Source organism: Desarmillaria tabescens, assembly GCF_030435595.1.
Source record: "Desarmillaria tabescens strain CCBAS 213 chromosome Unknown EV420scaffold_2, whole genome shotgun sequence".
Lineage (NCBI taxonomy): Eukaryota > Fungi > Basidiomycota > Agaricomycetes > Agaricales > Physalacriaceae > Desarmillaria > Desarmillaria tabescens.
In genome coordinates, this window is record NW_026848301.1 from 1,794,103 (window position 1) to 1,806,805 (window position 12,703).

Below are 12,703 nucleotides of genomic sequence, written 5' to 3' on the forward strand. Positions count from 1 at the left end.
GTCGCAATGTTCAGGCATTAATTCGGTCAATTTCTGTTCCATTTTTTCTGCCCTATGGCAGAGGATACAAGAATCAAGTCGACAGCGTAACATTAATATGGAAGCAACTGTTGCACGCAGGAGATACGCCGCGACCTTGTTTCAACGTGTGCTTATCTTCATGTTGTAACGTTAGAACTCTGACCAGAATTGTATGAAGTGAAGCATGATCCCGCGAAGGACAGCTCCCCAACATTTTGTTTTCCGCCGCGTTCTAACCTTTCTACCTCGCCCGCTGCAGTCTACATATGGGTTAGCCATTAGTACAGGACGGCTTTTAATAGCTGTGCTGTAAATACTTCGAAGATCCACTGGCGCACAGCCTACATGATGACGCCACGCTAAAATATCGCTAGTTTTGATTGGTGAGCCCGTCTACGATACGCGACAACTTTCCGTCTCTCGAATCCGAGGAGCAATCATAGTACGCCGGGTTCGTCGAGATCCGCTGTGCAAGGAATGTAAATGACAACACATCCACCATGTCCTGCTTGCTCTGCAGCCTGCCCCGGTTCGTTTGCTCCGTATACCACACCGCCAGCTGATCGGATTCCAAAAGCCGCGACTCCAAAGGCAACCCTTCGTTCAAGAACCGCATTAGCGTATCTTTTGCTTCACCCTGGCAAAACAAATAGAACTCTCCGTTCCCCAAATGCCGGACGGCCCTGCCCTGCATATGCACCAACTCTGTGACATCATAGTCCTTCAACCCGTCTTCGGCATGGAAATATTGCGTCCCTAGCACCACCACCACTCCAGCCCTTACAGGAACACTCCAGCAAGATTCTCGCGGCACAATTAGAACCCGAAGCACCCCTTCGGTATACAACCTCATCATCAGACGTCTATCGTCCTTCCGAATTCCCTCGTGGAAGAACCCGATCCCTTTGAGAATAAAGTCAATGAGAGAAGCATCTCGCAATTGCATGCGGTATTGATCAAGGAACTCTTGTGATATCCCTGCGGGGAGATACCCCGCTTCCGTCTCCATCTCCAGTGCGCATTGAGTAATAAGATCCCGCGCAGTTACGCGGCATTGCGCGCGGGACGGCACAAAGACGAGGGTTCCCTTATTGATATCTTCGGATCCTGCTCTGATGATAGCAGCATGAGTGGGTTTCGCCATTGCCTTGAATAATGCCGCGGACTGGGGTATGCTGAACGTCTGTGTGTGAGTGGTGAGGCTCTGCCCGCGATCACGGGGCCGGAAACTGTGAAGCGCGAAGGGGTCAATATTGAGCCACGCAGCTAGGTCACCTGGGTCGTTCAGCGAATTCGAGGCACAAACGAACCGCGTGGGACAGGTCTGCGTGGCGTGTAGCAATAATGAAATTGATAGCTCGTAGGTGGCGTCTAAACGTTCGAGATCTTCGCATACAACAAGGTCAAGCCCTGCGAGCGGTGTGCTGGGGTCTCTGTGAGATAAGGCTTGCAGCAAGAGAGAAGCCGAGGCCAAGAGCACTCGTCGACGCTTCTTCGAGGGGAGCAGGAAATTCTCGTCCTTGGCGGTTTCCACGCTGACACTTGCAATACTGGAACCTATTCGGATTTGGGAGGCAATATCGGCAAGGGAGCCTTTTGATGGCACGACTATCAGAACAGACGCGTCAGGGTGTCGCAGTATCGTGCACCTATTGAACACGCCTCATCAAGATGCCTAAGACTCCACGCAACTCGGACATACCACACTAAAGCTACTAGCATTGTCGTCTTCCCGCTGCCAGTCGGCGCGCACAGTAACGTGTGAGATTGCGTGTTGAGCAAGGTCCAAAATACTTGGCTCTGGATAGCGTTGAAGTTGTTCAGACGATTGGCAAAAATCGATTCGACAGCCGGATTTCGCAGCACAGTAGGCGCCAAGAAGGGAATACTCAAAATGGGGGTATGGCTATTGGATGCCACCGGCATAGTTAAAGTTTCCAATGATACATTGACCTCGTCCTCAGCCCCCATCCACCTGTCAGAAACAAATCGGATGGTAACGGAAGGTGGTGGTTGACCATCTGGTATAGAGATAACGAAGTCGACGTTCAGGGTTTCAGTTGTTTGCCGGAAAAGGAGATGTGATAGTTGTAGGATATGCAGTTCCATCGCGATCTTCGACCCATAACCAAAAGGGCTCTGAGCTTCCATGAACCTTAGTATTCCAAGGTAAATGCTCGTTCTATCTGAACTGCATATTTTGAGGACGTCAGATCCAAGAGGTCGCAAGTTGTAGAGAGTTTGACCGTCGGAAATTGCTTGACCGCAGTCAACAACTGCTTTTCCGTGGTGCTCATTCATATGAATGAGTTTTCCCTAGTTCCTCCGTGCCCAAGGTCGCTAGTTCTGCCGGTGCCCATTCATCTGCCCAAGTTTCCAAAGCGTAAAACACGTCCGGTTTAAGTCTCAGACTGCTTCAGAGGCTGATCATAGGGCCAGAGTCGCTTCTCGATAGCTTTGCTCATCCCCATAAGGACGGCCGTGACGGTAGCCCACTTCCGACTGATGGCAATCTCGAGTAATGCACGGATGATACGGCCACCATTCTGGGCTACGTATGCCATGTCTGACACGAGCGCAAAATCTTCGACAGGTTGCCTGGATATGTATCCTTGGAGAAGGATGTTCACCTTTTGCTGGCTCGTTTCGATACCTTTCTCAGCGCTATTTTCGGTACGTCCCTATCAATGAAATCAACACGATCCACGCGAGACGTCAAAGATTTTGAATACCTTAACCTCACAGGGCACAATGTCCTCAAGAAATAGGAGCTCTTTCTCTTCAGCATCCCTGACTTGAATTTGATTAAACTAAAAAGAAGTCGTTAACGAGTAAGTCAAGGAAGCAGATTGCACTTACCTCAGTACTCATGCTCAGCATCGCCAAGACATCAGCCTCAGACATCTTTGGACGAAACTGCTTGTTGAAAATCTCGATAGACTCGTGGCGAATATAATACTTAGCAGCGATTCGTCCGAGATCGGTTATTGTGAAGGCTCCGGTCTCTTGGTCATAAATCATCATGCGCGCTTCCGCAAGTTGTTTCGCCGCCAAGGTGACCAATTCGTTACGCTTGTTGCCAAGATTTGGGTCGTCGGATGCAGACTCCCGAAGTATCCCTGCAAAATGCAACTTAGACCCACGAAAGTCAAAACCGCCGGTACGGGACTCCCTTACCGTAACCATAAGGGTTCTTCCGCATCCTGACGAAGAGATATGTGTAGCCTAGCCATTGTACCGCGTCATGTGCGTTGGCGACAGTACCCAGGGACACCTCAGCATTCAAAGCGTCGATTATGCCATGCCGGAACCTGATACGATTAGTATGTCGTTCACAGTCAAAGGAACCAGCTGACTTACTGCGATTCGATGGGATTCTAGGTGTTGGAGACAAATCAGATGGATAGCGATCAATTCAAGGGATCTGATTACCTGGGAAGTTACTGCCTCCAAATAATGCGTGAGCCTGTCCTCAGTTGTGCATATGTAACCTTCACCACTAGTTTCCAACCCAGGACGTCCCGCACGGCCGAAGACCTGTAATACATCTAGCACGGAAAGGTCCACGAAAGCACCTTTGGAGCTATCATAGACCTGCGTTCCTTTAATGATGACTGGTGATATGGAAGAAGTGATAAGAGTCAATTGACTTCGGATGAGCTCGGACTTACCGGCGTGCGCAGGCAGATTGACACCCCAAGCAAGCGTAGCGGTACAACATAGGACCTAGGTTGATTAGAGTCAGTGTCATACGACCAGTTTACCCACAGCATGTTCTCAAACCTTGATGGCCCTTGCATCGAACATCCGTTCCATCATATTTCTGTCCGACCGTAGCATCCCAGCGTGATGTATACCGAAGCCACAATCAAAAAGTTGCTTCATTTCTTTATTCCTCGACTGGCCTATGTCGCGGACGAAAAGTCTCCCACATAGGGTGGTCTTGACAGTTGAAATCATCCACATTTCCTTCGAGAATAGCCATTTCCTTGATCGACACAGCGGTCTTAACAGTATCTTTTCGGGAGTGCACAAAAACCATAACTTGATGGCCCTGCGCCACCAAATCAGATACTTTCTGAAAAGTAACATGGTCGAGATTTTTGCGCGATTGAGGACTTCCTGGTTTGCCTTTGATGCCGAGAAAATGCTGTTCGAGAGGGACTGGGCGAAACGACGAGTCGAAATAGAAAAGTCCTTTGTAGCGTGAGACCCTGTAATCGTTTAGTTGTGTATACTTACAGTAAAGGCCTGCTAATACCTGAGGAAATCTGCGACGTCGATGTAATTGGGCAGAGTAGCACTAAGACCTACAATTCCGAATAAGAGATTGACTCGATTCTACCTGCAAGTAATGGTCAACCTGAAGTACGTTCGGAAAGTAGTAGAGGTCACACTTGTCGTAGAGTACGGGCAACGATTGTTTCGATGACTGCGCCACGTTCCTCATTCAATAGATGAACCTCGTCGATTATCAGTAATTTAAGCAGCTGTTCAAAGTAATGTTGACTTATGAACTGGTTTGCCCGGCAACATATGTTGTACTCACTGATGCGAGTTCTCCTTCCCCTGTCGGTTTGCGGGTAACGACATCCCATTTCTCCGGTGTGGTGACGATGATTTGGGTCTGCGCGAATTTCAGCTTTTGTCATCTGCATATCGCCTATTGTACGTTAGTCCTAGCAAGGTTCGCGAACAGGTAGCAGACAGACATACCAGTCAACTCCCTGACTTGAATAGATAGCCATTGAAGCCGTTTGCTGAATTTTCGGACAATCTCTGAAGCCTAAAGCCTTCATGGGCGCTCTATTCGCTAATATCAGTCCGGGACCCGGAGTTATGATGAAACACACTTGCACATATATGATCTTGAATGAATCACGATCTATTGTTGCATGAATATTTGCGTCATCATTCTTGGACCTGTGCTGATCCAAGACGCGCAAAATGGACATCATGGCTACGTCAGTTTTACCCTTTATGATATTTGAGTAACCCCGTGGAATAGCCGGACAAAGTTGATGCGACTCACAGCACCGGTGGGAGCTGACGAAATGGTTGATATGTTTCACCTCGACAAAAAGAATGCTTACCACAGACAAGCATATTTTCATTGGAACGATATGCCGTGGGATATACAATTGACTGGATACGGTTCAGTGACGAGTAACCCTGAAAAAATGGATAAAAAGGCGAAAACAGGTGACGCAAATTGATCGGCGTACTGGAAAAGACCCTCGTGCTATTGGATCCAATTCTGAGACGGGTATTAAACGCTCCGTGCTCCGAGGGGGAATAGGCTTGGAAGGAGGGATCACAACCTCGAGGTATTCCTGAAATCAAGTTTTGGAAAATGATTGCGTCCAAAGCATTTGGCACTTGCCTCGTAGTCTTGCCGTGTGGTATCCATAGGTAGCATATATTTGCTTCCCAGATATGACAACACATTGCCTTGACTGGTGGACGAAGATGAGTATACATGAGGCAAAATTTCGGCTTCGGGTTGCTTTCAGAGACAAGATGAGGACGTGTGCTGAATACATATCTCTACATACCGCAATTCCAGTAAAGAGCGGACGAGCAGCGTTTTCTCTTAGGGTCTTCTCAGTCCGGAGACGCGCAGACTCTGCAGAAAGGTCATCTGACCATGCGTCAGTTGCAGAGATATTGTTATGGGTGTTGGATCCACCTGGTACCCGATTGTTCTCACGGTGATGAATGGTTTCTGGAGCTAAACGCTGACCATGGAGAAAGTCTTGAAGCTTGATGCACATAAATATCTCACTATCGGCAACAACAGAACGGGTATACCTCTTGAACAACCGCGTCACGGTTGTTGAGAATCTTTACGATGAGGTCGATGTCGTCAAAGCCCACAATATCGGCGAGCTCCCCTGAAATCTGATCTCCTGGGCGACCTGACGAGAGCACGGACAGCAGAGAAATGGCGATTGACGGCCCATGGGGTTTTCTGACAGCGAATGAACATAGGTACGAGCCTATTGAACAAGGGCACACACAAGAGGACACTTGAAACAACGTCCGATTGTGATTTACGTTCCGCGTGTCGGTAGATGTCAAGGACTGAAGTTGAGGGCTCGTCGATGAGGTCCCCGTCTCCGGCGACTTCGGCAGCTGTAAGTTTTTTTCACGACGGTGAGCAAGAAGTATTGCCTTCCAGATGGCAACTGAATAGCTCACGGTTCATCTGACCATGTTGACTGCGGGAGGAATCAGCCGGATCCGACCAAAGAATGCAGGAAACTAACCCGCATTTCCAGCTACTGATGAGCTGATGATTGTCCTGATACTCGGACGGAGCTCCAAGGAGAAATTGAAGATGCGCGGCGAGTCCAGGCATGGTATAGTAGTTCAGATTAAAATGGAAGTTGAATGGAAGAATCAGAAACGAACTGCTCAAGCGTCGAGACGATTTCAAATTAAGGCGAGTCGGTCGGCGTTTTGTTCATCAGTGCCTGGTCCGACAATATGATGTCATCCGGGGTTATAGGGCCCCCCGATTTGGCCACGATAGTGATATGGAGAAAATACCATGAACAATCACCCTGTAACGCCAAGATTTGCTTATTTATAGAACTACCTTCACGCTGCTCGAATAGGCCGCCGGTGGATCTTGTCACGCTTGTTCTCTGTTGCCTATTCGTGTCTCGGGGGATGAGGACTCCAATGGATCTCTGTTGTCGCGTTAACTTTGTTCTCTAACTTGAACGGAAAAGTATCCACGTTCTACGGCCAAAATGACCATCGTGATCTGCTCCACCCTCTACCAAATTGCTTGCTGACGTCTTCCTTGAGGGTGGTGATTCCGTGAGATCTTGTTTCCGGGGGGCCGCACCGAGTGCAGCATGTATAAAAGGGAGCGCTCCGAAATGCACCTTACCTTGTGCTTCCTCTCCCCACCCCCGCATCTATACGGTCATCTCGTCATCCGGGGTACCTACTAACCGAATATATATTTGCCCCTCACTGTTCACGCTGTCAATCATGGCCTCTGATAACGAGAAGCCTCGACATGTTCACCACGAGCATCCCGACTTTGAGAAGGAAGTCGCTTCTTACGACTTCAAATTACGGGGAAGAAAATTGACCGCCGCCATCGCGTTCATCAGCGGTACTGGGTTCACTCTCTTCGGATATGATCAAGGTGTACGTCTCGTCCTCATTCTTCTTTACTTCTATCGCTCATGGACATATGTTGCAGGTTATGTCCGCCCTGCTGACCGCCAACCAGGTACACTAACCCTTCCTTTGGATTGCTCAACCAACTTAAATCTATTTTTAGTTCGAGAAAGTGTTCCCCCAAGTTATTGTTGACTCTGCTCATCCGAACCACGCCACTCTACAAAGTTTCGTGGTGGCAATATATGTCTGTCATATTATTACTCGGTCCGCAGGCAATCATACTTACTATGCGCCACAGGAGATTGGATGCCTGATGGGCGCGTTAACCAACCTTTGGCTCGGTGACAAGCTCGGTCGTCGTAGAACAATGGTTATTGGCGCTATCATCATGACTATTGGTGCTATCCTGCAAACGACATCTTTCAGTTATGCTCAAATGGTTGCTGCCCGGATTATAACCGGCGTAGGTAACGGTCTTAATGTAAGTATTCAAATGCTTTCACTCAATTTAAAAAAACTAAATTTCATGATTCCAGACGTCCACTGTCCCGGCCTACCATGCGGAATGTTCTCCTGCCGCTAAACGAGGAAGTTTGATCATGATCGAAGGTGCACTCATTGCTTTTGGTATCCTGATATCGTAAGTTTTCCTATCAATTCAGTTCTTGAATTGTACTCATCGTGTTCCCAGATATGTGAGTAGTTCTGGGTCTTGTGTTTTTGCGACTCCATCTTACTATTGATTCCGTGATCAGTGGATCGATTTTGCGCTGTCAGTCCTTGTTTCTTCTATTTATATATCATCTCACACAAACTCGCAGTTTCTGGGCTGGCAACTCATCTGTCCAATGGCGTTTCCCTATATCATTCCAGATTTTCTTTGCTCTTGTCATGGCTATAGGGATTAATTTTGTGAGTACATGCCTTTTATGTTGTCTCGAAAGCAGCCGGACTTATTTCATGTAGCTACCCGAATCCCCTCGATGGCTCATCAAAGTTGGTCGTAAAGCCGAAGCACTAGCTGTTATTTCTGCTCTTGACGATAAACCCATCAATGACCCAGAAGTACGGCAAACCTTCAAGGCCATCAACGAAGCCGTTGAGCTCGAAGAAGGAAATTCACTCTCTGGAAAAGTAGCGCTGAAGGAGATATTCACTGGAGGACGCAGCCAGAACTTCAGGCGAGTCGTTCTGGGCGTTGTTATTCAAGCCTTCCAACAGGTCAGTCTTTGCACCCGTTCTTTTCCCTGATTCTGACCTCCCTGATTCAAATAGCTTACCGGTATCAACTTGATCACGTACTATGCTGTGAGCTTCCCGCATTTATATTTGTCGCAATATAATTCTTATCTTGCAACAGACCATACTGTTCGAGCGTCTGGGTCTCTCGGATGTCAAGTCCCGCATTTTGGCTGCCTGTAACGGAACTGAATACTTCTTCATCGCGCTTCTACCCCTCGTCTTGATTGATCGGGTTGGACGCAGGAAACTCATGCTATTCGGAGCCATAGGCCAATGTATAACCATGGTTCTTTTGGCCGTTCTCGGAGCGGTCGACACTCCCCCAGCCCAAATCGTCAGTGCGGTGCTTTTGTTCGTATTCAATTCGTTCTTCGCCCTTGGTTGGTTAGGCATGACCTGGCTTTACGTGAGTACAATTGAATTGCTCTCCATGTGCGTGGGGTGTGCTTATCTTAAACCTACTTAGCCGGCCGAGATCGTTGGTCTGCGTATGAGAGGCCCTGCCAACGCGTTGAGTACAGCAAGCAATTGGATATTCAACTTCTTGGGTAAGAGTGCTCCACTGATCAGTATCGGATTTGCCTCATATGGCGTTAGTTGTCATGATTGTAGGACCTTCCTTCGAAAACATCAATTGGGGAACATATGTTGGTGCGTTATTCGTCACTTGGTACTTACGTTCGTTTACTGATCCTTCTACAGTGTTTGCTTCTCTTAACGCTATGATCGTCCCCATCGTCTACCTTTTCTTCCCGGAAACTGCGGGAAGATCACTCGAAGGTGTGTATTTACATAACGTACCATCCTTCATCAACGGCTGATCCATCTGTTTCAATAGACATGGACGTGATCTTCGCGATTGCTTACAACGAAAAGGTTTCCCCCGTGGCCGTCTCGCTACGGAAAGACATTCCAGCCGCTGGAACTCCTGAGGCTGACAGAATCCTTGGATTTTCGAGTGCGGTGTCGTCACGGGAAGATGTTCGAGAAATCCGGGAGCACCACGCACCTGAGGGCAAGGTGTGATGAAATCTTCTTGCACGACTGAAGCACGAGATTGGGTCAAACGAATTGTATAACCTAGGGGGATACTTATTGTATATTAGAATTCGCGCTTCCCAACATGAGACATGACGTCCCGGCCCATCTACACTTTCAATGACACTAATGTTCATCTTCGCTTGTATTCACACGGCTTAAGAATATCGCCTTTCGAGAGAATACTCGTCCACTCCTTGTCGGTTTTCGGCTTCCTAGGCACCTTCTTGAACTCGAACGTGGTAAAATGGGTATTGCCAGCATCCTAACATAGAGTGTGTGTCAGAGGATGTCAGGGTAGTATGAAGACTAGTAATTATGTACCTTGGAGCTAAGTCGAAACCCTATCGAGGTGATAAGAGAAATAAATTGCTTGTCATCCCCGAAGCGACTGGCAACTTCGGCAACTTTGAGTTCGCCACTGGAAATTGTCTGTCAGCAAACGGGGTATCGGGTTTGAGGCGTATTTTTACTTGGGTCTCAAAACTCTCCACGCCTCTCTTATACAGTTAGGCCAGTTAACTCCCATTAGACTCAGTGCGCAGACTACGACATCAACGGTGTGGCCTTCGCCATCTCCCTTATCGTGAAGTGGCTCAGAACCAGGTAAGGGAAGTTTGTTGCAAATATCCGCCTCGACAACGAACGCATTTGTCGAGACGAGGTCGAAAGATAAGACGGTAAATCCTTTCGGCAAGAGAGCGCGAGCAACGGCGGCATCTCCGCAACCCAGATCTGCAATGACGGTCTTCGGGGGATAGTCCGACAGCGCAGTGATATAAGTCTCCACGGGATTAGTCGGCCAGGATTGGACTTGGTGACGGAAACCAGTATGATACTTGAAAATTTATCAATACAGTGGCAGGGACCTTGAGCTGACGACACACTTCTTCAAATACTACATAGGGTTTGGTTGAATATCGGGACCAATCACGACACCTAATTTGAGATTGAGCGTACCATTTTTGTCCTCTTGCATCATCGAGAATGCTTCAGAGCTATTTGACTTGTACAGCGTTTCATTTATCATCCTGCATGTCCATGAGTACGCCTACGCGAGACAGCGGCATATTCATACCTGAACCGCGCGCCATTCAAACTCTCCTTCATTTCTTTCTGTAGATTGGTGAGACCATCGGGTTTTTTCTCCTCCTCGACATCAGCAGCTAGCTGACGATTCCACTCTATGCTTCGTCTTTACTTTCTTAGTCGGTCGATCCAACGACTGTCTTGAATCAACGGCCTTCAACGGCCGCGGAAGAGAGATAGTTTTCTTTTTCTCCTCATGCGCGTCAATTTTAGACTTTCTAGACGACGCCTTGCTCGATCTGTCAGCAGACTTCGGCCCCTTGACGCGCTGGCTTGATGAATTCCCCTTGAGTCTGCTCATCAGTTTGCCCAAGTTGGCCTCGGCGGCGAGCATTTTTTCGGAATCTTCGGATGTTCTTTTCCGCTTCCGAGAGGACGAGTTGGCTTCTGGTACTGGGTCAGACTTGACAGACCATCCTGGAACGTCGAATAGTGGCATGGCGGCGATTGAGGACAATGAGCGGTGGTGGTGGTAGTGGAAAAAGAGTGGAAGAAGCGCAAAGTGGATTGAGAAAATGTCGGTGACCAAACAAATAGGCGACAAGGAGATAAGATCGACGTCAATTGGCTACAACAAGGGTCAACCAAAGTGCCTCTATTAACCCTCACTGTCCCGGCCGATAAGCAACAATACGCCTTGAACTTCAACCATGTCCTCCAAAGTAAATCAGCTATCGCACCCCATCGTCAACGCCGAGCTCTCGAAGCTCAGGCAGTCGTCGACATCCTCGAAGGAGTTCCGTGAGGTACGCTCGACCATCGCATCAGCCCCTTTGTCATTCTCACTCGAATTCCTCAGGGGATTAACCACATTAGTCTAATACTAGGCATTGAAGCCTCGCGATCTCTTGAAGAAGAGTCCTTTGACGGAGTTGGTTCATTCATCGTTCGTCAGAGGAAGGAATCTGACGTCGAACTCCGTAGCAAACACCTATCGGACCATTCAAGGGGACCGTTATCAAGCCTCGTGTAGGCCTTACGCCGATTCTGCGTGCAGGTTTGGGGATGTCAGACGCCCTGGTACGTTCGCCACAATCCTGTGCTCGTATGTTGCACTGACATCGAACGGCAGTTGACTCTCTTCCCGTAACGTTTACTATCTCTCACGCTGCATCTGTCATGACACGCCGCATATTCCAGATCAGCACCCGTCTACCATCTTGGTCTTTATAGAGAGAAGGTTACTCTCCAGCCAGTAGAATGTAAAGTGTCATGCTATAATGACCTTCCCTGCGGCTGATCGCATTCTCAGACTATTCCAAGCTGCCCCCCTCTCCTCCCGTTGACACAGTTTTCTTACTTGATCCTCTGATCGCGACTGGTGGAACAGCTTGTGCTGCCTTATCTATGATTGTTGATTGGGGCATTCCTAGGTGAGTTCTATATATTCATGTCAGGATTCATAATTCTCAACGCTATTAATAGTCCGGAGTGTCAAGCTTCTCTGTGTCCTGGCTTCAAAGCCGGGATTGGAACATGTCCAAGCTGAATTTCCAGAATTAGAGGTAACCATACTTGTGTTAAATGTTGGCTCCATTCACTGAAGTCTTGTTTAGATTTGGGTGGCTGGCGTTGACGATGAGCTGACGCCCCAAGGTATCATAAGCCCGGGACTCGGAGACACCGTAAGTTCGCAATAGTGTTGATCGTTCTTTGACTTATAGGTGTTTCAGGGTGACCGCCTCTTCAACACAATCCGTGCATGATAACTATAGGATAGATTATATATACCTATTGATTAGCGTAGGGTGGCAGGCTTTCGCATGATGAAAAAAGAACAAACGAAGCTTTGGACCATAATACCATCGGGCAGGTTGCTTTCTGAGAAGAATTCATATCTGGACTTGAGCTATGCTGAACCGGTTGTTGGGAAAGCGAGTTTGCCATGTGTAAGGGACTTTATCTTTTGAGAAGAGAACTCTGCAAGTCGACAGGTTGGATTCATCATTCGATGATGGTGCGCATGTGTTCGAATGTCAAACAAAACATACGCCGAATTCCGATATGTCAAACTTGGGCCGGCATTCAATAAGTAATAGCAAGCCTCTCGACGGATTTTTGTGCGCGAGTTTGTGTGGGTCTTGGTGAATGCAACGAGTTGGAACTTGAGGTGGGTGTGTCCGGCCCGGTGAGGACCGAAACTGATTTGAAATGAAAGACGTGATTTTGC

General features: G+C 48.1%; 4 protein-coding genes across 4 annotated transcripts; 2 read left to right on the forward strand and 2 right to left on the reverse strand.

Moving 5' to 3' along the window:
• Nucleotides 1-23: 23 nt before the first annotated feature.
• Nucleotides 24-5,855, reverse strand: EV420DRAFT_1504388 (Sec63 Brl domain-containing protein). The gene is made up of 22 exons (XM_060471243.1): nt 5,833-5,855; nt 5,711-5,783; nt 5,405-5,662; nt 5,229-5,354; nt 4,875-4,997; nt 4,730-4,807; nt 4,571-4,648; nt 4,419-4,511; nt 4,357-4,366; nt 4,283-4,331; nt 3,970-4,235; nt 3,805-3,926; nt 3,693-3,747; nt 3,454-3,635; nt 3,382-3,398; nt 3,199-3,332; nt 2,881-3,140; nt 2,754-2,831; nt 2,499-2,702; nt 2,230-2,337; nt 1,724-2,136; nt 24-1,670 (listed from the first exon to the last, which is right to left on the reverse strand). The coding sequence occupies exons 3-22, from the start codon at nt 5,438-5,440 to the stop codon at nt 392-394; spliced, it is 3,711 nt and encodes a 1,236-aa protein (XP_060338702.1). The 5' UTR covers nt 5,441-5,662; nt 5,711-5,783; nt 5,833-5,855; the 3' UTR covers nt 24-391.
• A 1,068-nt stretch (nt 5,856-6,923) lies between these two features.
• On the forward strand, nt 6,924-9,581 carry EV420DRAFT_1504390 (general substrate transporter). The gene is made up of 13 exons (XM_060471244.1): nt 6,924-7,188; nt 7,244-7,273; nt 7,325-7,408; nt 7,463-7,645; nt 7,701-7,804; nt 7,986-8,076; nt 8,131-8,385; nt 8,440-8,472; nt 8,525-8,812; nt 8,873-8,954; nt 9,004-9,057; nt 9,109-9,186; nt 9,245-9,581. The coding sequence occupies exons 1-13, from the start codon at nt 7,027-7,029 to the stop codon at nt 9,430-9,432; spliced, it is 1,632 nt and encodes a 543-aa protein (XP_060338703.1). The 5' UTR covers nt 6,924-7,026; the 3' UTR covers nt 9,433-9,581.
• EV420DRAFT_1299819 (methyltransferase-domain-containing protein) lies at nt 9,578-10,972 on the reverse strand (the record flags this gene model as incomplete). The annotated part of the gene is given in 7 exon segments (XM_060468377.1): nt 9,578-9,709; nt 9,769-9,865; nt 9,918-10,282; nt 10,332-10,342; nt 10,405-10,475; nt 10,523-10,614; nt 10,628-10,972. 7 exon segments carry the CDS (start codon nt 10,970-10,972, stop codon nt 9,578-9,580), a joined length of 1,113 nt encoding a protein of 370 aa, XP_060338704.1.
• Nucleotides 10,973-11,183: 211 nt separating this feature from the next.
• EV420DRAFT_1635681 (armadillo/beta-catenin/plakoglobin) lies at nt 11,184-12,239 on the forward strand (the record flags this gene model as incomplete). The annotated part of the gene is made up of 9 exons (XM_060476478.1): nt 11,184-11,279; nt 11,333-11,404; nt 11,458-11,553; nt 11,606-11,619; nt 11,674-11,735; nt 11,786-11,906; nt 11,966-12,038; nt 12,090-12,158; nt 12,207-12,239. The coding sequence occupies 9 exons, from the start codon at nt 11,184-11,186 to the stop codon at nt 12,237-12,239; spliced, it is 636 nt and encodes a 211-aa protein (XP_060338705.1).
• Nucleotides 12,240-12,703: the final 464 nt, after the last annotated feature.